The sequence below is a fragment of the Felis catus genome, chromosome C2, assembly GCF_018350175.1.
Source record: "Felis catus isolate Fca126 chromosome C2, F.catus_Fca126_mat1.0, whole genome shotgun sequence".
Lineage (NCBI taxonomy): Eukaryota > Metazoa > Chordata > Mammalia > Carnivora > Felidae > Felis > Felis catus.
In genome coordinates this window covers 108,964,817-108,991,193 of record NC_058376.1, presented here as the reverse complement: position 1 = coordinate 108,991,193, position 26,377 = coordinate 108,964,817, and the positions used below count along the sequence as shown (strand labels likewise).

Below are 26,377 nucleotides of genomic sequence, written 5' to 3'. Positions count from 1 at the left end.
AATAGGAGAATTGCCACAGTCATCTTTACAGACTATCTACCACAATCCCCATCTTTTCAGTACTCAGGTGTGCCTGGTATGCCTCAGTGTAGACCCTTTTGGGCCATCTTTCTCCGGTTCTGACTTTTACTTTTAGGCCAGGATGGAGGAAGGACAGTTGCTCTGCTGCAAGAAGTAGGAGACAGGATCTAGAGCCCTACTTCCAACCAGTACTTGGGTTTTTGACCCCTTCTCATCTCGTATTTTCAAGAGCATCACGTGACTTCAATTGTTGAGCTTTTCTGGGGTTCCCCTGGGCTAATGAAATTACTTCATGGTTTCCTGCTCTGTGGGCTTGAGTTTCAGTGCTCTGAGGTCTCCTTTAAATCGGACAAATTTCAAGATTTTGTTGTTCCTGTCTCCTCCCCTGTTCTCTTTGTCCTTATAGTTTTATACAGAAGAAAAAGCCTCTTCCCTCTATTTTTGGTTAATTTCAGAAGGGAGTGGAGAAACATTTCTCAGTGAATGGCCCTTCAGTTTTCAACCAAATAAGTAAGAATTTTCCTCCCCAAAATGGCTACCTCTAACTCATCTTGAAATTAAAACACAACTTTCAAAGCATTTGAAGGTATGACTATTTCACAGAAAAATGCCATTTGGAACTATATTAAAGGCTGCAAAAATACTACAAGATGTAATTACTCTGAAAAGTCTCTCAATTGCTTCAACTGTGAATAATTAAGTAAACGAACAGAAACTCAGGAATGACTCTTAAAGGAAGGCTTTTATGATGAAGAAAATGCGTTAAAAAAAAAAAAAAGGATAAAGGTACACTAGCCCCAAAAGGGATAGTTATAAGCAAAGAAGAGTTTCTAAGTATTTATCATAGAGAGGTAAGGTTAGAATGACCATGACTCTCACGAAATCATTCTGGATTCAGTAAAGAATAATGAAGGGAGATGGTACAAACAACACTGGTAATTGGATTAGAAGAATCAAGGGAATATTTTAGCGGAGAGTTTAAAGACACAAAAGGGGCAACTGTTAGAAGTGCCACAATGAGATAATGTATAGATCTATGTCAGATAAACGCAGTTACAATAAGAAGAGGGCCCTCCAGCATGAGATCAGTAAAGCTCTGAAAATTCCCCTGGAATTAACCACACATATGTATATTTCAGATGAAAGTGATGCATAAACAGAAGCCTGCTTTTGCTTATCCATGAAGATAGCCTTTGTGCTCAGGAAACAGCTAGCTGGTTTTTCAGACTGTAAGGATGCTTCAATAGTCCTGCCTTCTCCTCGCCTTAAGCCACAAGAAACAAAAGGATAGAAAGAGAGTAGAGGCTTGTTAAGAAAGGCTGTCAAGGGGGATGGGGGAATGAAATCCAATTATAGCTCTGGAACCAAAACTCTGAAAAAGCATTGAATACGAAACACATTCCGCCCCAGTGACCGTAAATGGAGAGTAAATCTGGAGGAGACATAGACTGACGGTAAATGGAGAGTAAATCTGGAGGAGACATAGACTGACGGTAAATGGAGAGTAAATCTGGAGGAGACATAGACTGCCTTTTGGCAAACACGGGGGGGAAAATGAAACCAAAAAACCTCAACCAAACCTAGTACTCTGGAATCACAAGCTAGCGGATGTCAGTGATCTTTATCTGTGGTTGCAAGGAAGAATGAAAGAGAAATGTCAGCCAGCTGGTCTCTTCTAATTGGCACTTCTTCATGGATATAAAAGACAGAGAGAATTTCTCTTAGCACATACATGTTTTAAAAATGAAAGACGTAATCAAACAGCATTTGGAACTGTCAAAGGTATAAATTCAATTTTCAGAGGACTTCAGTGAAATAAAAGTCTGACCCATGGGCCAATATTTGATTTCAGATAATCTTTGACATCACATATGGCCAGCAGTGATATTTTATTTCACAACTGAGTAAATCTGTAAGTTGAATACTCTGATGTCTACACCAATTTTATGCCATCAGAAATGAATGAATTACTGCCATATGAATGGTCAAATTGCCTCCAATTTGCTCCATTGTGAAAATCCCATTTTAAAATTCAAAATCCCACAAAACTCTTAACCAATGACTCTGATGCTGCACATTTTAGATTGTGTCCAATTTTTCTCTATTAATTTATTTAATGTGTTTTATTTATTTTTGAGAGAGAGAGACAGAATACGAGCAGGGGAGGGGCAGAGAGAGAGAGGGAGCAATTTTTCTCTATTTTAAAATGCACAAAGGGTACCTGGGTGGCTCAGTGGGTTAAGTGTTAGACTTCGGCTTAGGTTATGATCTCACGACTGGTGAGCTCGAGCCCCATGACAGGCACTGTGCTGACAGCTCAAAGCTGGCTTCCAATTCTGTATCTCCTTCTCTCTCTCTGCCCCTCTCCCACTCATACTCTCTTTCACTCAAAAATAAATAAACCTTAAAAAAAATTTAAAAATAAATAAAATGCACAAGTGGAGCACCTGGGTGGCTCAGTCAGTTAGGCGTCGGACCTCAGCTCAGGTCATGATCTTGTGGTTCGTGAGTTTCAGCCCCACATCAGGCTCTGTGCTAACAGCTCAAAGCCAGAGGCCTGCTTCAGATTCTGTTTCTTCTTCTCTCTGCCCACCCCTTCTCCCCGACTCACTCTCTGTTTCTGTCTGTCTCTCACTCTCTCTCTCAAAAATAAACATTAACAAAAAAAATTTTTTAATAAATAAATAAAATGCACAACTTTACATCCTTTTTTTTCTGTACACAATTATTTCCTTAGAATGAACTATTAGAAGTAAAACAAATTGGTCAAAGTCTTATAAGTTATATAAAATTTAATAATTAAACTATCTGATGGAAAGATTATACCATTCCACAACTTCACTGGAAATCTAAGAAATGGATACCATGTTTGATAGTATTTTTTTTTAATTTTTATATGTCTGGTGGGTGGAAAATGGTCTTTTCATTTTGTTATATATATTTGAATTACTAATGAAGGGTGAAATTTCATAGGTTTATTGAGTTTTTATGAAATTTTTCATGTTTCAAATGTTTTGCCTGTGTTTCTATTGGGTATTCATTTTTTTCCCCTCAACTGCCTGTGACAGTACTTTCCATATTAAGGAATTTCACTATTTCTCCCTTTGTGTGTTACAAATACCTAGTTTGTGCTAGACATTAACTTTATGGCATTTGATAAATTGGACCACATATAAACTTAAAGCTTCAAGACATTAATATTTTCCTTTATGGTTTATGCATCTCGATATATGATCATTTTTTAAAACTTTCTTTCAGAGTACACCCATATGTAGCTTCAAGTTAATTTAGAAAATTAAACTGGATACAGGTAATTATCCACCAGAAGCAGATGTCATAGAACACTGGCTTCTGTTTTCCCCAATTAAGTCTACTGGTTGAATGTCAATGTAACCAAAAGGAGGACAGAAACACATGCCCCTTAGCAAGTGATATCCACTATTGCTATTCAAATGGACTAGGTTGCTTCCACTTGTCCAAATGAATTTGAAGTCAGTACCTTTAAATATTGTAATTTTAATTTGTCACATTGCTGTGCTTCTGAACATCTATGTCAAAGGGCCTTCACATTCATCATTACGATCAATGTCCAAGTTGACACTGTGAGATAGGAAAGGTAGATGTAAGCTCCCCTTTATAGATAAGGAAATAAAGGCTCAGAAATGATAATGAATGATCTGCCCAAGATCCTCCAGCCAAAAAAGCTTGTAAGATGTGGAATGTAGGTCTCATAGGCCCCTGGTCTAATGTTCTTTCTTCTGTATTAGAGGAGCTCTCCAGGTGAGAGTGGAAAAAGTAGTTACCAGAGCAGAGAACAGAGGAGTAGAGATGTATGTAGAAGAGCATATTTGCTGGGCAAAACAATAAATCTTTTATTCCATCTTGTGTTCTACCTGTATTATAGCTAACTTTGTTAATGGAGAATTGCTCCCTTTGCCAAATTAGCAAACTAATTAAAGTAACTGATTCTGATACAAGCATTTTGCTAACACTTAATCCTTAAGAAAGCAACATCAAAATTCATTAAATCTGAATCTCTTATTCCTAAAATGTGTGTGATTGTGGAATGGGGTAAAGTAAATCATTACCACATCTAGTATATTTTTTTTCTGACACCAACCAAGTTTTAGATTCTCCAGCACTAACTGGGTGTCCAACAACACAATTTGGTTCTGACACTAACTACCTGGAGTTAGCATTAGACCCCACAGGTTAAGGGTTCAGTCCCATAGACTGACCATCTCAGATGCCAGCTGCAAATGAGGTGTTCAGGCTTCCCCCATTTCCGCTTGGCCTACTACAAATTTAGGGGCTCTATCAAAGAAAAAAAACAGACCTAGACAGTAGTTAAAGCAAGAAAAACATATTTTAATCAGTAGCTATTGCAATAGGGGAAAAGAGAACTCAGTACTGGCTCAGTTCCAAATACAGGATGGGCAAGGGGATTTATAGCAAGGATCAGGGTGGAGTGGAGGGAACATTAGAGGTAAGTGGGATTCTGGCTAACCCTACCTAACAGGGTTCTTTGCTGAAGGAGAGAAAGTGATCAGATATCACGTGGGAGATGGTGAAAGATAGGGAATTTTATCACAAATCGAGTTGATCAGATATCAAGGATGTGGGGTTTGGTTAAAGAGTCTTAGCAGGATTCTTGCTACAGCTGGACTCTTGAGGACAAGGCCCAACAACAGGGCCTAGTCAAAAAAGGACTCAGAAAAGCCTATCTAGAGTTTAGTCAAGGAAAAGTCTCTGTCAGTTCCCATAATTCACTAGAATGACTCACAGAACTCAGAAAAGTGCTTTATTTACTAGGACTGGTCTACTACAAAGTGTACAACTCATGAATAGCCTTGGGGAAGGTGTTCAGAGCATCTGTGCCCTCTCAGGGCATACCCCTTCCACTTCCCAGTCCGTCCATGTAGCTTCGCCAACCCAGAAGCCCTCCAAATCTCATGGTTTAGGGGTCTTGGTAGATGTCCCATTATGTAGGCATGATTGATTAAATCATATCCACCATTTGTGACATATTTAAAACCTAGAGGAAATTATGCTATGTGAAATGACACAGAAAGACAAATGCATGATCTCACTGGTAAGTGGAATCTAAAAAAGTCAAAATCATAAAAGCAGAGTAGAGTGACAGTTGACAGGGACTGGGGGGAATGGGAGGGTGTTGGTCAAAGAGTATAAAAGTTCAATTAAACAGGAAGAAGTTCTGGAGATCTAATGTAGAGCATGGTGACCACAGTTAATAATGCTGCGTTATATACTTGGCATTTGCTAAGAGAGTTGATCTTAAGTGTTCTCACCACACACACACAAATCAGAACGGTGTGAGGTGATGAATGTTAATTAGATTGATTGTAGTAATCATTTTACAATGTATACATTATATCAAAACCGTACATTGTACATCTTAAACATACACAATTTTCATTGGTCAAGTAATACTCAATAAAGCTAACACCCCCTCAATCACTCACTTATTCTTCTACTTCAGTGAGAAACAGAGTTTAAGGCAATATAAAAAAAAGTAGTATGAGAAGACCAGCTTTGCTGACCACAGTTGACCCTACATAGTATTAAAATCAAAAGTCTTGTTTTAAATATATTTAGGGATTATCTTTGCTAATCGGGACTTAATTTACTTAGTCTTCTCATATAATTGAATGTCAATTTTCTATAAGAGTTATCAACGAATTACTAGATTGCTAGCTAAAAATGATGTCATAGTTGGACCTCCTGGGTGGCTCAGTCGGTTAAGCGTCTGACTCTTGATTTCGGCTCAGGTCATGATCTCACAGTTCCTGAGTTCAAGCCCCATGTCGGGCTCTGTGCTTGATGGCATGGAGACTGCTTCAGGGTTCTCTCTCTCCCTCCCTCCCTCTCTCTCTCTCTCTCTCTCTCTCTCTCTCTCTCCCAGTCTCAATAAATAAACAAACACTTTTAAAAAGTTAAAAAAAAAGAATTATGTCATAGTTAACAAATGCCTATCTATATTATTAGTGTAAAGAAAACATAACCGTTATATGTACAATGAAACACATGAGTTAACATCCGTTACTTTGTGCAAAAATATGCATTTCTACACTCAACGTATTTAAGGTAAAAAATTATACAAGTGTTCAATTTATCACACCCTCTTAAAAGCTGCTAGAAACATGTTAGAAATAACTCATAAATAAGATTTTTTTGGGTGGAATTGTGATATTTACCCATCTATCCTAAAAATAAGGTATACCTATATCCAACAGCAGAAGAAGCCTGTATATTCATAAATATTTTTGAGTAAACATGTAATTCAACAGTCTGATGATACCTTTTGTTCCACCTTCAAAAACTGAGCCAGTTCTTCCACAGTTAGGTGATCTTTCTTGTCGCTGTAGCTCAAGAGCAACAAATAAAGGTCCCGTCTCAGTGACATCATTTTGTAAAAAACACAGAATTCTTCAAATGTCAAAGTTCCCTGATTCTCATCTGTATCAGCTTCCTGAAAGAGGCATAGAATAAACAAGGCAGTGTGAGAGTTTGAAATAGGAAATTCAGCACAGAGATGCTGAGAAATAATATTTACTATAAAAAGGCTAGAACGCGTATCACAAATGGTAAACACATTCTTTTAAAGCACACATGGAACCACTTAAAAAATGACTATTTATTAGGCCACAAAAAAAGTTTCATGTTATAAGCAATCAACCTTATAAAAACCAATTTCTCTGATCACAGCAAATTTATAAACCAACAAAGAAAGCTTTAAAAAAAAGTAATTAGAGGAAAACGAAGTTTTCAATTTATTAGAAAGCAAGGTAGATTAAAAATAGATAATAATTCAACTCAAAAAGCTAGAAAAATCAAGCTAAAGAAAATATAAGGAAAAAAATTATAAACAGAAGCAAAAAGCAATGAAATAAAGAACCAAAGAGATACATCAGCAAAGGGAGAGCAATTAAACCAAAAGCTGATCTTTTGAAGAAACTAATGAAAAAGAAATCTTGGAGAAAATGAATCATGAACAAAAGAGAAAAACTTTCCGACACATTATGAAAATACCAGTCTCTAACCAGCTTCTGAATGTAATTCAATCAATACAGTTTTTAAATATAACAGAATCCCTCCTAATTTGACAGACGTAGTTTATTGTTCTTACAGCTATCAGGATCATTGAAACCTCCTTGTTTCCTCTCCACAGAAGTCTGAAAAATCCATTTAGACTGATTTCTAGTTGAAATAATTTGTTTCTAGTAATTATTGAGCAAGAATCTTTCACCATGTATCTTCCTTCTGATTGGCTGAATTTGCCAGAAAACACTAAAATTGTTGGGGATATGTTATGAGCAACAAATCTATTTACATGATCTCCATTTTAAATGAACACAGTTGTAACCGAACGAAAACTGACAGGGAATGAATGGCAACTTGAAATGCATGGGTTTTATGACATATACTCAGATGTAGGGGGGTTAAACATAGCTTTGAAAGTCAACATGTTCATAAAAGATAGATTTTTTAAAAACTTTGTTAGCTTTGGGACAATTATGAACACATACTTTAGCCAATATTTAAATCATACACAGTTGCGTTATAGGGCAGATTGCTGTTGCCTTCTATCCTTTTAAAGGTAGAAGGAGAATGGTGTATAAAATATCCACATTTTTGCTGTATGAGATGCTTGTTTGTAGAATCACCGCATTTTAAGAAACTGGGTCTAATGTTCAAATTTCTGTCCTGATTTTGTTTCAAAGTGTCTAACCCTGGATACAGAGAAGAAACATTTTTCAACTTCCTTGTAAATGCTGTAACAATTAAGAACAGTAAAACTCTCACATTAAACAACAGCATCTAAAGACTTCAAAAGGAGCTATCCATAACTGAATAGATTATTTTAAAAAATTTTAGTTGAATCTAGCTCTACAATAACAAAAGCAAAGAAACCTCTAGAAAGGCTTCAATGTCTGTACCAGCAATTCAGCCAGAAGAAGAATGTTCCTGAGACAATGCTAAGATCTTTGGTCCTCTCACTCCCATGAAGGGCATTTACACAACCCTGCTAGATGCAAGACCTACAGTGGAAATGTTCTATCTAGAAATGTTCTATCACTTCTGGCTTGATAAGTCTTTAAACCTAAAGGTCACAAAAAGACCCCCCTGATGTTTTCTTAAAGTTTGTCTAAAGGATTTACTTAAAATGCATAAAACATTTGACATAAACATTTCCTGATTTACCCTCTACAATGTTTAGTGCATTAGAAATAAAAAGGTGTTGGGGCACCTGGGTGGCTCAGTCAGTTAAGCGACCTACTTCGGCTCAGGTCATGATCTCATGGATCATGAGTTTGAGCCCCGCGTCAGGCTCTGTGCTGACAGCTCAGAGCCTGGAGCCTGCTTCAGATTCTGTGTCTCCTTCTCTCTCTGCCCCTCCCCTACTCATGCGCGCGCTCGCTCTCTCTCTCTCTCTCTCTCACAAATAAATAAACATTTAAAATAATTTTTAAAAGAAATTAAAAAGTGTCTGAAGGGGGAAAACATATAAGTAAAAATAGATCAATAGCTTATGTTATTTCTTTATCTTACTTCCAAAAAGTACTCTCACATCATTATTTTTGCATGTATAGACTTTGCCTTTCTCTTTAAGCTTGGGCCTTCTGATTTAATCAGCAGCTACTCTTCAGTACAATGAGCATTTTCTATGAAAAGGAACAGATGGGAGTGTGGGGCTCACAACAAGCAAAAGTGAGATGTCACAGGGAGTACCAGGAACATGGCAAAACTTCCCATTAAGTTGAAGGACAGTTCACTTTCTTTGTGACAACACATTTCCCCTCCCAAGTCCCTCACTCCATCTCCAGGGTTCCTTCTAGAGCATATTCCTTCGTCTTCTTTCCTCTCTCTTATGTTGTTCTCCAGTGCAACAGGACCAAGTTCCCTTCACTGCAAACCGTGTCCAGCCAAGAGCTTCCCAAGCACAGGCCCACTGTAAGAGGTCACAGAATGGAGCCAGCCTCCACCATTCCTCACTGCCCCTCATCCCTCATGTCATTTGTGCCCTTCCCACCTCTAAGGACAAATGGTTAGAAAACAAAGGAAACACAAAACATTAACCATCACACAATTTCACACCTTCTGCTTATTTTTATATGTACAAATATCACTGAGATACAAAATATCACTTAGAATAGAAAATTATCGCAAAACATGGATTGTGGTTATGACTTATCTCCACATAAGAGCACTTCCTAAATTAATATATTAGCTGTTAGTTATAATCTAACATTGTCTTCGCACCCACTTAACAGAGCTCACTTCTGCACCTCAGACAGAGGACTAAGTGCAATCCCAGCTGGGTGCCACAGAATAAGTCTGGGCCCAAGGATTTTCCTCAAGGACTGACCAACAGGGAAAGGGCATCTCATCTAATACCAACAGGCAGTTGAATGAACTTCTGGAGAGCTCCCAAAATGGTAGGAGTGACGTAGCACTTCTGAGAATCAAGGATTCTAAATCTTAAACTCCTCTGAAACAAAACAGAGTCTCCTGAGAACTTAATAAGTGCTGTTTTTTTCATGTTACTAAGTCTTTACTCTGATCCTCACAAGAGCTCTGTGAGGTAGACACATGAGATGTTATCACCCTCTCGAAGGGACTTCACGGAGTTTGCTCCAATATCTAAGTGCCAGGTAGTCTTATAATTACTCTCTGAAAAGAGCAACAATAAAAAAGCATTTTAGGAAGTGAAACTGTGGACACATGCTAAGTTTAGGAAGTCTTTTTTTCCTTCATGAAACAAAACGCCTCTCTTTTCATCAAAGAAAAATAAAACACTACAGAGCAGGTGATACCAACTTCCAACTAACAAAATAGCCTTTGAAATATCTAAGTACATCAATAACATGCAACGTGTATTTTACAAAAAGCCAACCCATTTGTGAAAACATACCTGAAACATTTGTCGGACTTTTCTTCGGGGCAGATTGACATTTAGTTTATGCATCAACTGGTGTATCTCTTCAATATTCAATAAGCCATCACCATTCTTATCAGCTTCCTCAAAGGTCTGCTTTACCCACATGAAGAAAGGTCAAGAGAAACACTTTTTTCATGAAAATAAAAACTGCTCTCACAGAATACTCACAAGGACATTTACCATTAACACAGAGCTTGAGAAGAAATTCTTGGGAGAAGGCCCTGCCTGCAATTCATGGACTAGTGATCTGCTACCAGTGACAACAATCAACAGGGGAATGGGTGCTTGGAGGTGATTCCCTTCACTTTGAAATGAGAGTCAAACCAAGTTCTTCTGGGAGTTTGTTTAACTCACACATTTTTATCCAATCTGTAAAGGAATACGATGTGATGAAACCTCAAATGTACCAAATTCAGGCCTTATCTTCTTCCTCTATGACCTTCCAGTTAGCGTATTTTTACCTTCACAATACCCCACACTAGACAACTTTTTCAGTTCCCCTTTCTCAGTCCACTCCTACATTTAGAAACTGTCTAGTTCAATCTCCTCATTGTTCAGTTGAGGATATAAAACTAGAGGAAGAGAAATTGTTAAAAAATGTTGGTTTACTCAGAGAAAGAGAGAGCAAGCAGAGGAGGGGCAGAGAGAGAGGGAGAGAGAGAATCCCAAGCAGGCTCTGCGATGTCAGTGCAGAACCCAGCACACTCCATCCCCCCAGGCCCCCCAGGTCTCCCAGCAGAAATTTGTTAAGGATAAATTAGTAAGAGATCCACATTTTTGGAAACTTAGTCTAGTATTCTTGTCTCCTATACAGCAGATCTGTCTCTATACTATATTCATCTCCATATTACTAGCTTGGAAGGTTCTTAACCTAAGAGCCTCAAATTTCTAAATCAAAAGCAAACCTCATATGTTAGAGGTTACACTCAAATTGCAGGTAGGATATTCAGTGACTGAGGGTATGAAGCTGAGTTTAGATACAGAAGATTTACATCATGTGACCTGAGGTTTTAAAAAAAAAATCCTCAGGGGGAGTGACTCTTGGGTTGTTTCACATCATGAGGAAGCAGAATAAATGGTAACCAATGGGTGATCTGAATTTTTTTTTTAAATGAATAATCCAAGGGGCTCCTGTGGGGCTCAGTCAGTTAAGCATCCAACTCTGATTTCACCTCAGGTCATGATCTCAGGGTTCGAGAGATTGAGCCCCATGCCCTGACAGCATGCAGCCTGCTCCAGATTCTATTCCCCCTCCCCAGCTCACGTTCTCTCTCTCTCTCCCTCTCTCAGAATAAATAAATAAATATTTTTTAAAAATGGATGATTCATAGTTATTGGGGGTAAACTGCAGAAAGCAGGAATCATGTGCACACTTAGAAAACCAAACTGGGCTTCAAAATTTGAAGGGGAATAAAGGTGGTGGAAAGAAACCAGAAAATCAAAGTAAGGGAAGGCATAGGTTTAAAACCAACAAATAGGAGAATGAGAGTAGGTGAGAGAGGGGGAAATGGATAATAGTTGCCTCAAGCAGATGATATCAAACTGATTTTCTTGTTAAGTCAAAACACTAAAAGTATAACATAGCATATTTACATTTCTTAGGCAATTCAAATTATGATTGTAGGAGACAGGACCTCAGGAAGTAAAAACAACCATAAAGACTTATTTCTTCTAGATTTAAATACCTAAATACTGTAAATACCTTGTTTCACATTTTGTTCCCTTTATAACATTGGAAAATAACCAGCCCAGTTCTTTATAATTCAACTTCTCATAGAAGGACCTCATTATACATGACATCTGGAAGTTAACAGGTGACCCAGGACTAGGGTAAAAATAACTGAAGAATCAAAAGAGTGAAACATTTGGGCCAATTATTTTTTAAATTTTTTTTTTCAACGTTTATTTATTTTTGGGACAGAGAGAGACAGAGCATGAACGGGGGAAGGGCAGAGAGAGAGGGAGACACAGAATCGGAAACAGGCTCCAGGCTCTGAGCCATCAGCCCAGAGCCCGACGCGGGGCTCGAACTCATGGACCACGAGATCGTGACCTGGCTGAAGTCGGACGCTTAACCGACTGCGCCACCCAGGCGCCCCTAGGCCAATTATTAATAAATACCTGAATCTCATTTTTTTTTTCTGTTTTCTGGACACACAGTCCCCATCCATCTCTATTTCTTATGACTGTGGACACTGCTCTGTGTTCAAGGAAGTCATGAAATGAGTCCAAGAGCAGTCATATTTTCATCCTTTTATTTTATACTTCCTTACCAAAGCCTCTCAAAGATTTCTCCAGAGGAGAGTCAAGGACAAGCAAACCCTAAAAATGAGTATTCTGCCAGTACAAACCCTAGGATAGGCCTGTGTCTATAAGGCCTTCAGTGTCAACATATAAACTGGCCTTGACAGTTGGTTTAGGGAATATGGGATTGGTAAGACATAGAGGTAGAATCCCACTGAGAAACAGACACTAGTCCTGATTCTGCTGACCTGGCACTGTGACAGTGGCTCACTTATGGCACACCTCTTGGGCCTTGCATTTCCTCATCTATAACGTCAGTGAACACAACTAGATGACCTTGAAGTCCCTTCCAACTCTAAGATTCTATGAAAGGAAAAACCATTCTCTCCCAGTAACAGTACACATGGTATACAATTACAGGTAAAAGTATTCTGATATCTTAAAGCTATTCTTCATAATTAAGATATGAGGACTCAAGAAAGCTCTAAATTAATGATTCACATCATCATACAGGGTGAGTTTAAGAAGAGAAACAATCATTCTGCAAAGAAAAACTGGGATAGTAAAAACTGAATGACAGTTATGGCCTAGAATTTTCTATCAGAAAGTTAAAGGAAATTCTAAGTATTGAATGGTAGTATTTACCATAGGGTTGGGCAAACTTTTTCTGGAAAAGGCCTGATAGCAAATATTTTAGGCTTTGCAGCTCTCAACTGCAACTACTCAATTCTGCTATTGTGACACAAAAGAGGCTATAAGCACCACATAAATTAATTGGCATTGTTATGTTCCAATACAATTTTATTTACGGACAGTGAAATTTAAATTTCAGATAATTTTCAGAATTTCACAAAATATTCTTCTTCTTTTGATTTTATTTTTCCAATCACTGAAAACCATTTCTTAGCTCAGGACCACATATAAAAAAGGCATTAGGCCAGATTTGCCTACAGGCTACAGTTTGCAGGGCCCCTGATTTACTGGGAAGGTGTAAACCTTCAGTTGACAACATCCTTTCGAGACTGCCCAAAGTCTTCCAGAGGTAATTAATTTCTCCTGTGGGGTCAAGAGATAAGGTGGGGAAATCATGGAGGAGAACGGACTGGCGGAGAAAAATGCTGAGGCTTTCATGCTGGGGCCACTGAGATTTCAGACTTAATCTGAAGAGGAAAGCAAAAGATTTGCCAGTCCCTACCTCTCTTCAGCAATAAAATAGTAGCTATTATTTATAAGTGCTTAATATGTGCTGGACAGTGTTCTAAACACTTTGTGTACATCAATTCATTTGATCTTCACACAACTACATAAGGCACACACTATGATTAACACCATTACCATGTGACAGACAAAGACTCTAAGGCAAAAGAGTTTAAGTTACTTATCCAAAGTTACCCGGTACATGGCAGAATTGGGGCCAAATCCCAGGCAGTGCAATACTAGTCCTTAAACACAACACTATATTGCTATTAATAGACATGAGTAATGCATCTACCTCCATGAAACATGGTCATATTCCAGAAATAACCTGAATTACATTTTACACTGGAGGGATTTTTTTCATACAGCCACTTAAGATTCACTATTCTCATTATTCATTCACAGCTGAAATTTTCAGGCCTATTTGTAATGTTGTCCTCAACTAATGTAATTAAATGTCTGTCCAACCAAAGATGTTATTCTGTTATTAAAATATTACCTACAACCCTATCAAATCCTGACAAATATGTATGAGGATTGTCCTCTGATTCAACATAACTATTCTATTTTTGACATCAGCTTCTTTATTATTAATTTCCTCTGTCCTTTTCTCTCCTCACTGACACAAGCATCAACTGTTTCTATATTTCTTATAAAATTATTCCCTGTGCAATTCTGGGGTACATTTGCTTTCCAAATAGCATATTTTCAGAATATGAAATCCCTCAGCTGTCAACCTGGTTAATTCAAACACGAAAACTTTCTATTGCCAGTAAACATGGGCAAACGAAATCAGGTTCAAAAAGCTATTGAGCTAAGCTAGTATAAATTCAAATTAGAATATTATAACTTTATGATGTTAAATGTAACCCCCATTGTAACCATAAAGAAAACAGCTATAATGTAAAAAAGGACATGAGAAAGGAATTTAAAATTTCACTATAAAAGTATCAACCAAACAAAAAAGACAGTAATGCAGATGCAGGAAACAAAAGACAAAAAAGTTATAACGCATATAGAAAGTGAACAGCAAAATGAGAGAAGAAAATCCCTCCTTATCAGTAAGGAGTTTAAATGTAAACGGATTAAATTCTCCAATCAAAACACAGAGATTGGTAGAATGGATTAAAACACATGATCCAACTATATGCGGTCTACAAGAGATTCACTTAAGATCCAAAAACCTGAACAGGTTGAGAGTGAAATGATGGAAAAAGATATTACATGCAAATAGTAATGGAAACGGACCAGAGGTGGATTTACTAATATTAGACAAAATAAGCTTTAAATCAAAAAATGTTTCTAAAAGATAAAAAAGGACATTATATGTTGATAAAAGTTTCAAATATAACAATTACACATCTAATGACAAATCAAAATATATGAAGCAAAAACTGACAGAATTGAAGGGGAAATAGACAGCTCTACAGTAATCGTTGGAGAATTCAATATCCCACTCACAATAAAGTATAGAAAAACCACATGGAAGGTAAGGAAATAGAGAATATAAACAACACAATAAACCAACTAGGACTAACAGACATGTACAGAACACTTGAACCAACAATAACAGCAGCATACACATTCTTCTCAAGCACACAGAGAACATTTTCCAGGATAGATAATATTGTAGGCCTAAAGTAAGTCTCCAATTTTAAACACAGATATCATTCAAAGTATCTTCTTTGACCACAATGGGATGAGATCAATAACAAAAAGAAAACTAGAAAATTTACAAAATTATGGAAGTTAAACAATATACTTTTAAATAACCAATGGATCAAAGAAGAAATCATAAAGGCAATTAGAAAATACTTAAAGATGAATGAAAATGGAAACAACATATAAACTTAGGCAGTGCTAAGAGAGACATTTACAGCTATAAATGCTTACATTCAAAAATAAGAAATACACTTGAAGCTACTGTAACTGCATGTCAACTATACTTCAATTAAAAATAAATGTTTTTAAAGATGAAAAATAAAATTTAAGAAAGATCTCAAATTAACATTTAACTTTACCACTTAAGGAACTAGAAAAAAAAGAAACTAAATCCAAAACTAGCAATAAATAAGTAAATAAAATTTAAAAATCCAAAGCTGGCAGAAAAGGTAGAAAATAAGAAAGATTGGAGGAAAGAGCAATGAAATGGAGAAAGAAAACAACAGAGAAAAAAAATCACTGAAATAAAATGTAGGTTTCTTTGAAAAAAAAGAGAAAGAATTCAAATTAATACTAAAATCAGAAACAAAAGTAAGAACATTATTACCAATTCTACAGAAATAAAAAGGATTTAAAGAGAGTACTATGGTATCTTTCTCTGTATGACTTATTTCACTTAGCGTAACACTCTCCAGTTCCATCCACATTGCTACAAAAGGCCATATTTCATTCTTTCTCATTGCCAAGTAGTATTGCATTGTGTATATAAACCACAATTTCTTTATCCATTCTTATGTGGATCCTGAGAAACTTAACAGAAGACCATGGGGTAGGAGAAGGAGAAAAAAAAAAGTTGGAGAGGGAGGGAGCCAAATCATAAGAGACTCTTAAAAACTGAGAATAAACTGAGGGTTGATGGGGGGGTGGGAAGGAGGTAAGAGAGGGTGATGGGCATTGAGGAGGGCACCTGTTGGGATGAGCACTGGGTGTTGTATGGAAACCAATTTGACAATAAATTTCATATTAAAAAACAAACAAACAAACATTTATAAAGAGAGAGAGTACTATGAACAATTGCATGCTTACAAAGTGGATAACCTAAATGAAATGGACAAATCCTAGAAACACAAAACCTACAAAGACTAAACCACAAAGAAAACAAAACATGAACAGATCGATAACTAGTAAGGAGCTTGAATCAGTAACCAAAAATTTTTCAACAAAGAAAACTTGATACTTGACCTTGATAGCTTCACTGGTAAATTCTACCAAACATTAAAAGAACTAACAGCAATCCTCAAATTTTCCCAAAAAATTAAAGAGGAGGGAACATTTCCTAACTCATTCTATGAGGCCAGCATTATGCTCATAAACCCAGGCAAAGATACTACAAGAAAAACAAAAATACAGACCAATAAACAATCATGCAAAAATCCTCAACAAGATACTAGCAAATAAAATTCAGCAGTATACTAAAAGAATTATACACCATGACCAAGAGGGATTTATTCCTGCAATATAAGGATGGTTCAACATATGAGAATGGATTAATGTAATATACCATATCAACATACTGAAGGAAAAAACCACATGATCATCTCAATCGATGCAGAAAAAAGATTTGACAAAATTCAATACCCTTTAATGATAAAAACACTCAACACAATAGGAACAAAAGAAAACCACCTCAACATATTAAAAGCCACATATGAAAAAAAACACAGTAAATATCATATTCAATAATGAAAGACTGAAAGCTCTTCCTCTAAAATCAGGAACAAGGCAAGGGTGCCAGCTTTCACCATTTTTATTCAACACAGTACTAAGTTTTAGCCAGAGCAATTAGGCAATGGGAAGGAGGGAGGGAGGGAGGGAGGGAGGAAGGGCATCCAAATTAGAAAGAAGTAAAATTATGTTTGTAGATGATATGATACTCCACAACAAAAGCTGTTAGGATAAATGAATTCAGCAAAATAGCAGGATACAAAGTCAACACACAAAAATTGGTTCCATTTCTATATATGAACAGTAACAATCTGAGAAGGTACTACAAAAACAATTCCATTTATAATCACATCAAAATAATAAAATAGAAATAAAGGAGGTAAAAAAGGTGCACAATGAAATCTACAAAACATTGCTGAAAAATTTTAAGAAGACATAGCTAAATGAAAACACATCCGATGTTCATGGATTGGAAGATAATTTAGTTAAAATGTCAATACTACTAAAGGAATCTACAGATTCAATGAAATTTCTATCCAAATACCAATGACATTTTTCTGCAGAAATAGAAAAACCAATCCTAAAATGCATATGGAATACCAAGGGACCCTGAGAAGCCAAACCATCATGAAAAAGAACAAACTTGAAAGATTGACACTTCCTGATTTCAAAACTTATCTCAAAGTTACAACAATCAAAACAGTGTTGTATTAGTATGAAGACAAACACATAAACCAATAGAATAAAACAGCTCAGAAATAAACCCTCACATCTATAGTCAAATGATTTCTGACAAGGTTGCCAAGACCATTTCATAGAAAAAGGACAGTCTTTTCAACAAATGGGCCTGGAAAACTTGGATATCAACATGCAAAAGAATGAAGCTGGACCACTACCTAACACTATCCACAAAAATTAACTCAAAATGGATTAAGGACATAAATGGAAGACCTAAAACAATAAAACTCTTAACAGAAAAGAGAACAAAATCTTCATAGCATGGGATTTGACAATCATTTCTTGGGTATGACACCAAAGCACAGGTGACAAAAGAAAAAAACAGACAGGGGCACCTGGGGTGGCACAGTCGGTTAAGTGTCTGACTTCAGCTCAGGTCATGATCTTATGGCATGGGTTCAAGCCCCTCTTTGAACTCTGAGCTGACAGCTCAGAGCCTGGAGCCTGCTTCAGATTCTGTGTCTCCCTCTCTCTCTTCCCTTCCCCCACTCGTGCTCTGTCTTTCTCTCCCAAAAATAAACATCAGAAAAAACAAATTGGACTTCATGAAAGATTTAAAAATTCTGTGCACCAAGGATATTATCAATAAAGTAAAAACACCAACAGAATCGAAGAAAATATTTTCAAATCATGTAACTGATAAGTGATTAATATCCAGAACATACAGAACTCTTAAAACTCAACAACAGAAAAACAAACAACCTGATCCAAAAATGGAGTGGGGGAGATAAGAGTGTGCATCAAATTGTTACCATCAGTAACCTTGGAGAAGAAGGTGCAAAACTGATAGGGGTGAAGATGACTGATGTTTTCTTTATGCAACTCTGTATTCTCTGGCTTACCTCAATGAGCATGCATTTCTAGGGTAACTAGAAAGATCTAACAAAGGGGGAAATTTTGCTACCACTTAAAAAGAAACAATATGCCCATTTCTCTTACTGCTCTACTTCAAGGCTTATGAAAGTCATTTATATAAGTGGCTAAAAGCTCTGGAATATTGTGAACTTGTTCTAGTTGACTGGGTGAGAATAATAACTTCTAGAATTGATTGTCCTCCCCTACGGCAATTTTCCTTCTTTCTTCCTTCTTGAAGAACCTCTATTTTGTTCAGGTGTGCAAGAACCATGAGCTTTAATGAAGGCAGAAGGGGTATTTTGATGGATGTTAGTATAGCTGTCTCCAAAGTACAATTCAAAGGGTCTTCATAACCAAGAGGAGCCCCCTTTCCCCACTTTTTATGTGTGTGAGGCTAAATTTTCTTCATGCATTTCCACCAAAACAATACAACATGCAGACTGAAGGCAGAAACAGATAGGAGAATGCATGTGTTCTATCCAGATACACATTAAAGAGACTTGCAAAGTGAAAAGCAACACTACTCTTTCTCACAAATTTGTTTTGCTTTGAAAAATAGTTTTCGGCGGCACTTGGGTGGCTCAGTGGATTAAGCATCCAACTTCGGCTCAGGTCATGTTCTCACTGTTCGTGAGTTCCAGCCCTGCGTCAGGCTCTGTGCTGACAGCTCAGGGCCTGGAGCCCGCTTTGGATTCTGTGTCTTCTTCTCTCTCAAAAATAAACGTTAAGATGAAACCCACATAAACAAAAACTCTATATAGAGTCTTTAGTTTTTAAGCATGCAAAAGAGTCTTGAGCTCAAAGCCCAATTACGCTAATTGATTTATTTTATCGAAGACTGGTTCAGGAATGGACCTGCAGTAACAATTCTGGCCAATGATGATATTTAGTCTTGGGCTGGGGTAGGCATCCTGGAAAGATTCACATTGCTCTTAAAAAGAAGCTTGGTGAGAAGAAACTATGCTTCCTCTGGGCAGGGCTGTGTTTGGAGCTGCTGCCCAAAGCTGCTGTACCTCTGTCTGACCAAGGGGCAACCTACCCAAGGACCACGCCAACATGCTGAGAACGGCAGAACCCAGGTCTTGGGTGACATCACTGAGCCACTGATTAACCAGTTCTTGAACTGCCCTATCTCACATCTCCTGTTCATGAGAAATGAATATTGTTTTAGTTCGAGGCACTGTTAATATGATTCTGTGGTTTAGACCAGAAAGCAATTTTATTCAGCATTTTGTTTGTTTTTTACCAAATGTTAAGGAGTTAAGAACCAAATGAATAGAATAAAGCACAGAAAGTTCCTTTCTATGTTTGCATTTTGTTCATTTATGAATCCCAAGTGCCTTTATCTGCATGCTGTGAATATTGATGAAAATATCATGGCTCATCAGCTCAGACCTTCCCACTGTCAAAAATCCTTTCATGGGCTGAATATTTCCACTCTGCTCAAACAATACCCTGGGTGTGGAATTATAACTAGAGCAGCACAAATTTATCACTACTCTGGGGGACAAATTTAGGACACACATTCCAATAATAGCAAGGAAGTAGGACTACTCCCTTCATAGATGGGGGCACACGTGTTTTAAGACCCTTCAAAATGTGCAGAAGGAAACCAAAACAGTCAACAACTCTATCGCCCTCACTTTACACATAAGGAAATTGAGGCCAAAAAGGCCATGTCACATGACCAGCTCCATAGCAGCAGAAGAGGTGCCTTCAGACCAAGCATGTTAACTATTTATCTTGTCAGCACTACAGGACCTCAAGAAATGAGTTTAATTAAGGCGACTCAGATGAGTCTCCCAGTTTCTTGAAGAATTTAGAGAAGGTAAATGGTATTGTGTAAAAAATGACTTCCCCTTCAGTATCAATCAGTTTCCACACTGTAAATTAAAGAGAGAGAGAGAAAGCAGGAAGGAGCTTAATACTGTGTGTGTAATTGGAACTCAAAAGTACTTGTTCAACTAAACTGACTTGATTACAAAGCAGGATTTGTAATCAAATAAACACTTTCCCAGCTATCTAATCTCTCTTAGGAAACATTAGGCTGCAGTTGGAGACCTCTCAGATTGTGGAGCTAAATTCAATCTCCTCAGAAAAAAGCCTGCTCCTGAGTTCATGCAAGCTTAAGTTTCTGTATGTTCTACGCATTCATTTACTTGGGATGAGAGTGAGGAGAGAGCAGAAAGGTGCTAGGGGTAAAGAAAGAGAAAGAAAGAAAAGTAGCTTTAAGCCCCAAAATTATAGGAAAAAATAAAATAAAGTCTAATACACACACACACACACACACACACACACACACACACACACACACAGCTCAAAATTAACATTCTAGGGAGGATATTGGTCGTGGGTCCTCTGCCGCTTGGCAAGTGAATCTTCATCACTGATGCCGGCCATCAGGTACTTGAGGCCTGTGATCCAGGTGCGGGCCTCCTCAGGGTTGGAGGTGATGAGATCCAGAGACTCCATGTGGTTGCCATGGTAGATGGTAAAGCAGCAGCTGGGATCGAAGTGCCCCTCAGCTTGTCTGTGGAATATTTCAGACTGCCGACCTTCGGTGACTTTGTAAATGGAGTCAATAAGTACTGTGAGGAAAATGAAATGCAGTTATGTGGCATGTGGAGATATGTACATGTATTAAGAAAAAAATAGCAAAATCATCTTAAATTTTAAAAATAAGCATGAACATGGGGCGTCTGGGTGGCTCAGTCAGTTGAGCGTCCAACTTCAGCTCAGGTCATGATCTCACGATTTGTGAGTTTGAGCCCCACATCGGGCTTTGTGCTGACAGCTCAGAGCCTGGAGCCTGCTTCAGATTCTGTGCCTCCCCCTCTCTCTGCCCCTCCCCCGCTTGTGCTCTGTCTCTCTCTCCCTCTCAAAAAGAAATAAGCATTAAAAAAAATAAGCATGAACAAACTCACTGTCTGTGAATCATGGTATTAAGTTCAAAAGTGAACTACAAGCCCTGTCATTTCCTGCCATTAACCCTCTCCACATACCACTCTACCTTCCTGCGCAGCCTGGATAAGGCCCTCTCAAGCTTTTAGTCAGGATATGTTGAAATTTATGATAGGAAGATTGATGTATGCATCAGGGCAAAAAGACTGGTAGAAAAAGGAGATTATGAATACATCAAATTTATAGTTTACATATTTGCACAGGGAAAACATATGAAGACCTCGAACCAACCGTGGAGTTTTACAACACATATAAGATGACAGTTAAAACCTGGAAGGGAAAAAACCGAATAGCAGAGCTAAATGTGATGAGCATTTATAGAAAGAATGCTAGGATGATGAAGGTATAGCAGGGCTTGGAGAGGTAGAGAGAAACAAGGTGGCATCCCAGGAGAAAAAGTGTAAGATACAGAAACATGAGATCCATTCCAGGAATGTTAAATAGGCCATTTACACCAGACTATAAAGCTCAAGAGAGAAAGGAAGCGGGGGATAAAGCTAGAGAGGCTAGATCAGAGAGAGCCTGATACAAGAAACCAGAGATTGGCATCATACAGGTAAGAGAGCAACACTGCAGGTTTGGATCAGAGAAGCACTAGCAGGGACAATTACTTTAGACTAAAACAGTACTTTCTTATTTGTTTGCTTGTTTTTAAGCATGAATCAGAAGTGTTGTAATCTTATTGATTTGCCCTATACCCCATCTTCCCTTCCATTGTGCCTTAATGGCAGAGTCACAATTTTCTTCTGGTATCAACTCATTCCCCAAATGATTCACAGGGAAATGAGCCCACACCCACTCCAGGGCAAGTTCTGGTGAGTCTAAGCCATTGAGGTGGCCCCATTCCTATTTCTTATGATTACTTTAGGCGTAGGAATGTAATTCAGTTCTAACCAAGGAGACATGGGGTAGTCTGCTTTGAGGCAAAATTCTGGAATGAAATCCTCTCTCCTGAAAAGGAAGCACCATGTTGCTGCTGCCTTGACTACAGGGCCAACACACTAGGAACAGAGCCAAGAGCACTTGGGAAAACAGAGCTAGAGACTCATGTCCCACGCCTGGGTCTGCTGATCTCTAAAGTTCTTGTTATGTGAGACGATATATTTATCATGTAAGTCTAATTTAGTCAAAGTCTTGTGCTACTTGAAGATGAAAGTATCTTAACAGACAAAAGCAGAAACTAGCAAAATGGAGATTGGCTAGGAAGTTTCTCAAGAGGCCCAAAAGGTAAAGAGACCACAGACCAAGGAGATTCCTATGAAAACAGGAAGGAATGAGATGAGACAGCCATTACACAGGACCCAACAAGGACTTGGTGCTGAATGTACAAGGTGTGGGAGAGAGGGTTTAAGCAGGAGTCAGACCAAAGCTCTTTTGCTTAAAATCATTAAAACAAGTTTGTTAATTCACTAATCAGTTACCGTGCTCAGAAGAATGCAATATACTTTAAATCCCACTGGATTTGATATCCTTCACCTTTTATAAAAAAAATAAATAAAAGGCCTCGGGTTATAAAACATCACTAAAAAATATATCATGTCTCCAACACAGGGGAAATATTAACATTTACAGCATTCATGGGCAAGAAAACTTTTATGGAGTGAAACTTCCAAAGAAATAAAAAGGCAAAAATGGTCACTACTTATTCAGTTTCTCTGTATCCTTTAGCAACTGACCCCAAATCTTGTAAAAATATCAAAGTTTCACAGATCTGAGGCTGCCAAAGAGCCCAGCCAATACAACCCATGTATTACTATTTCAAGCCAGGAAAAGAATTCAAAGGTTGGTCTTACTTTTTGCCTTCTCACTCTTCCTTGAGGGTCTCCATCGGAGGCGGGTCCGATGTTCATCCAGGTAAAAGAGCCGGACGAGCCCTTTGGTTCCACGTTTCAGTTTGATCATCTGTGTCCCGGACTGCATCACACTCATGCATCTTTCAACTACAAAAGAGATTACAGTACTTTCAGCTCTTACACAATGCACATGCAGATGGGTGTTCAGAAACTTCACTGTCAAATAAAACCTCTGATTTACTCCTAAAGATTTCAAGGACCAAAAGACAAAGTTGGTAAAGGAAATCTAGAAAGAGCTATTGAGGAATTGATTCACCAGTCTTAAGCCAGTGAAAAGCCTTCCTGGTTGAAATAAAATTCTACTTCCAGATAAACAATGCATTAATGCTGCACAGAGCCATCTTTTGTTCTAACCAGCAACATATTTTTTGCTATGAGACTGATCATTTGATACCTGGATTTAAGTTCATAAAGCAATTCTCGGACTTCATATTAAGTCTTGTGAGTTTTTATATAGCCAGTTGTAAAAACATCTTGTAATAATGCTTGCACATACAATCAACAGAAACAAGATCAACAAAATGTTAACAATTTTTGAAGTTGGATAATGGTTACTTATGGGTTCACATTATTAGATTTTTGTGTATATTTGAAAATAGATACATATCATTTTTTAAATGTGATTAGAAAACAAATCATGTTTTCACAAATGAACATAAAACAACTGTTGATTAATGAAATAAACTGCCAAGATTTTCCACCTAGAAGAACAGCTTAGTGATTGAATTCAGGTAATATCCAAATCACTCACTGTCCAAGTTAAAACTATCATCTAGGGGCACCAGGGTGGTTAAGTCGGTTAAGCGTCCAACTCATGATGTCACGGTTCGTGAATTCATGTCTGTACTCACAGTGCAGAGCCTGCTTGGGATTCTCTCCTTCCCCTTCCTACTGTCCCTCCTGCCCATCAAAGTAAATAAATAAACTTTAAAAAATAAATAAAATAAAATCTTTTTTAAAAACTATCATGTAAATTCTCTCTGCTTTGAGATGAACCTTGTTAGAAGTGGGCATCTGTTGGTGTTGCCTGTTTCCCCTTCTTTGGTAACTGGAAATACTCCTTTCCCATTTCATGTGCTTTTGGTGACCCCCAACTAAGAAATGGGCACCTAACTTAAGCTAAGAACAAATTTGACTCCCTTCCAAAGAACACAAATCCTGATCTGACCACTGAAAGAAAACAGAATGGAGCCATTTCAATGGCCAAGACTTAAGAGATGCTCTTGCTTGGCCATCCTAAGATGCCATAGTTGTTACAGTTATCCTTGCGGCTGACATTTTCCCTTTGATTCTGTAAGTTATCCAATACTCTTCCAAATACTTTCTCATTATATTAGCCAGAGATAGCTTTTATTTCACCTGCTAATACACAGGCACGTATATAACCACTAGAGCACTAGAAACATCTAGTTCTGAGTACCTATCTTATCAAGCAGCATGCTGTTAGAAACAGATAAACACAGAAAACAGATTCCAGCAACATCAGACTTCAGCTTTTTTGACTAAGTATCTTGCCTTTACCAAGAAAGATAATGTGATCTTAAAGCTTAACACTGTACGTGCAGGGTACTCGCTAAAAGTAACTTCAACGTAACCAACTTCCACTCTTCTTCACATGAAGAGCCTTTTCTTTTCCAAAGAAATTAAGGAGGAACTGCATAGTATCAAGTATCACTTTAAGATTTGATATTGCAAGGAAAGTGAAGTATAGGTTGCTCTTTCTCATTTTACTTGACATCAAATAATAAAAATACAGCTTCAGAAAACAAACACAAACTTAAAGTGTTTAACTTGAAGCACAGAACAAAATTTGAGATTTGGTTTTGCATGCATTAGAAAAATCACCCACTACTGAGCACCATTCATTTAGGTAACAAAAGCCCAGATTTGAATTCTTGGCAGCCACACTGACCATCTCACACCAGTAATAAGAGGAAGAATAGAGAGTACCAGTGTATCAAGATAATATCATCAAGTCAAACCAACAAAGCCAAAACTCCTAGAAAAACCCAAGTACTTGACTGACCACTGATTATAATAGGTCACATCAGGGTGCCTGGCTGTCAGTAGCACATGTGAGTCTTCATCTTGGGGTTGTTAAATTCGAGCCCCATGTTGGATATAGAGATTACTTTAAAATATTTTTTAAAGGAATAATTTTGATTCCAAAACCAGACAAAGACCCCACTAAAAAGGAGAACTACAGACCAATTTCCCTGATGAACATGGATACAAAAACTCTCAACAAGATACTAGCCAACCAGATCCAACAATACATTAAGAGAATTATTCACCATGACCAAGAGAGATTTATACCTGGGCTGCAGGGCTGGTTCAATATCTGCAAATCAATCAATGAGATACATCACATTAATAAAATAAAGGACAAGAACCACAAGATCCTCTCAATAAATGCAGAGAAAGCATTTGACAAAATACAGCATCCTTTCTTGATAAAAACCCTCAAGAAAGTAGGAATAGCAGGATCATACCTCAGGGTGCCTGGGTGGCTCAGTCAGTTAGATGACCAACTTCGGCTCAGGTCACGATCTCACAGTTTGTGAGTTTGAGTCGCGCGTCTGGCTCTGTACTGACAGCTCAGAGCCTGGAGACTGCTTCAGACTATGTGTCTCCCCCTCTCTCTGCCCCTCACCTGCTTGCTTGCTCACTCTTTCTCTCTCTCTCTCTCTCAAAAATAAATAAAACATTACAAAAAATTTTTTAAAAAGAAGGATCATACCTCAGGACCATAAAAGCCATATAAGAAAAACCCACCACTAATATCCTCAATGGGGAATAACTGAGAGCTTCCCCCGCTAAAGTCAGGAACACGACAGGAATGTCCACTCTTAACATAGTATTGTAAGTCCTAGTCTCAGCAATCAGACAACACAAAGAAACAAAAGGCATCTAAATCGGCAAGAAGGAAGTCAAACTTTCACTCTTCACAGATGACATGATACTCTATGCGGAAAACCCAAAAGATTCCACCAAAAAACTGCTCGAACTGATTCATGAATTCAGGAAAGTCACAGAATATAAAATCAATGCACAGAAATCGGTTGCATTTCTATACACTAATAATGAAGCAGCAGAAAGAGAAATCAATGAATCAATCCTGTTTACAATTGCACCAAAAACCGCAAAATACCTGGGAATA

The 26,377-nt window shown here is 37.7% G+C and overlaps 1 protein-coding gene across 8 annotated transcripts in view; it reads right to left on the bottom strand.

Moving 5' to 3' along the window:
• PLCH1 (phospholipase C eta 1) overlaps window positions 1–26,377 on the bottom strand; it is a 221,236-nt gene that overhangs the window by 67,973 nt on the left and 126,886 nt on the right. For all 8 annotated transcript variants that reach the window (XM_045037408.1, XM_045037407.1, XM_045037410.1 and 5 more), the window contains 4 exons: window positions 23,158–23,304; window positions 20,748–20,991; window positions 9,956–10,085; window positions 6,341–6,511 (listed from right to left, as the gene is read on the bottom strand). In XM_045037408.1, coding sequence (XP_044893343.1) covers window positions 6,341–6,511; window positions 9,956–10,085; window positions 20,748–20,991; window positions 23,158–23,304 — 692 coding nt within the window. The remainder of the gene's footprint in view (window positions 1–6,340; window positions 6,512–9,955; window positions 10,086–20,747; window positions 20,992–23,157; window positions 23,305–26,377) is intronic.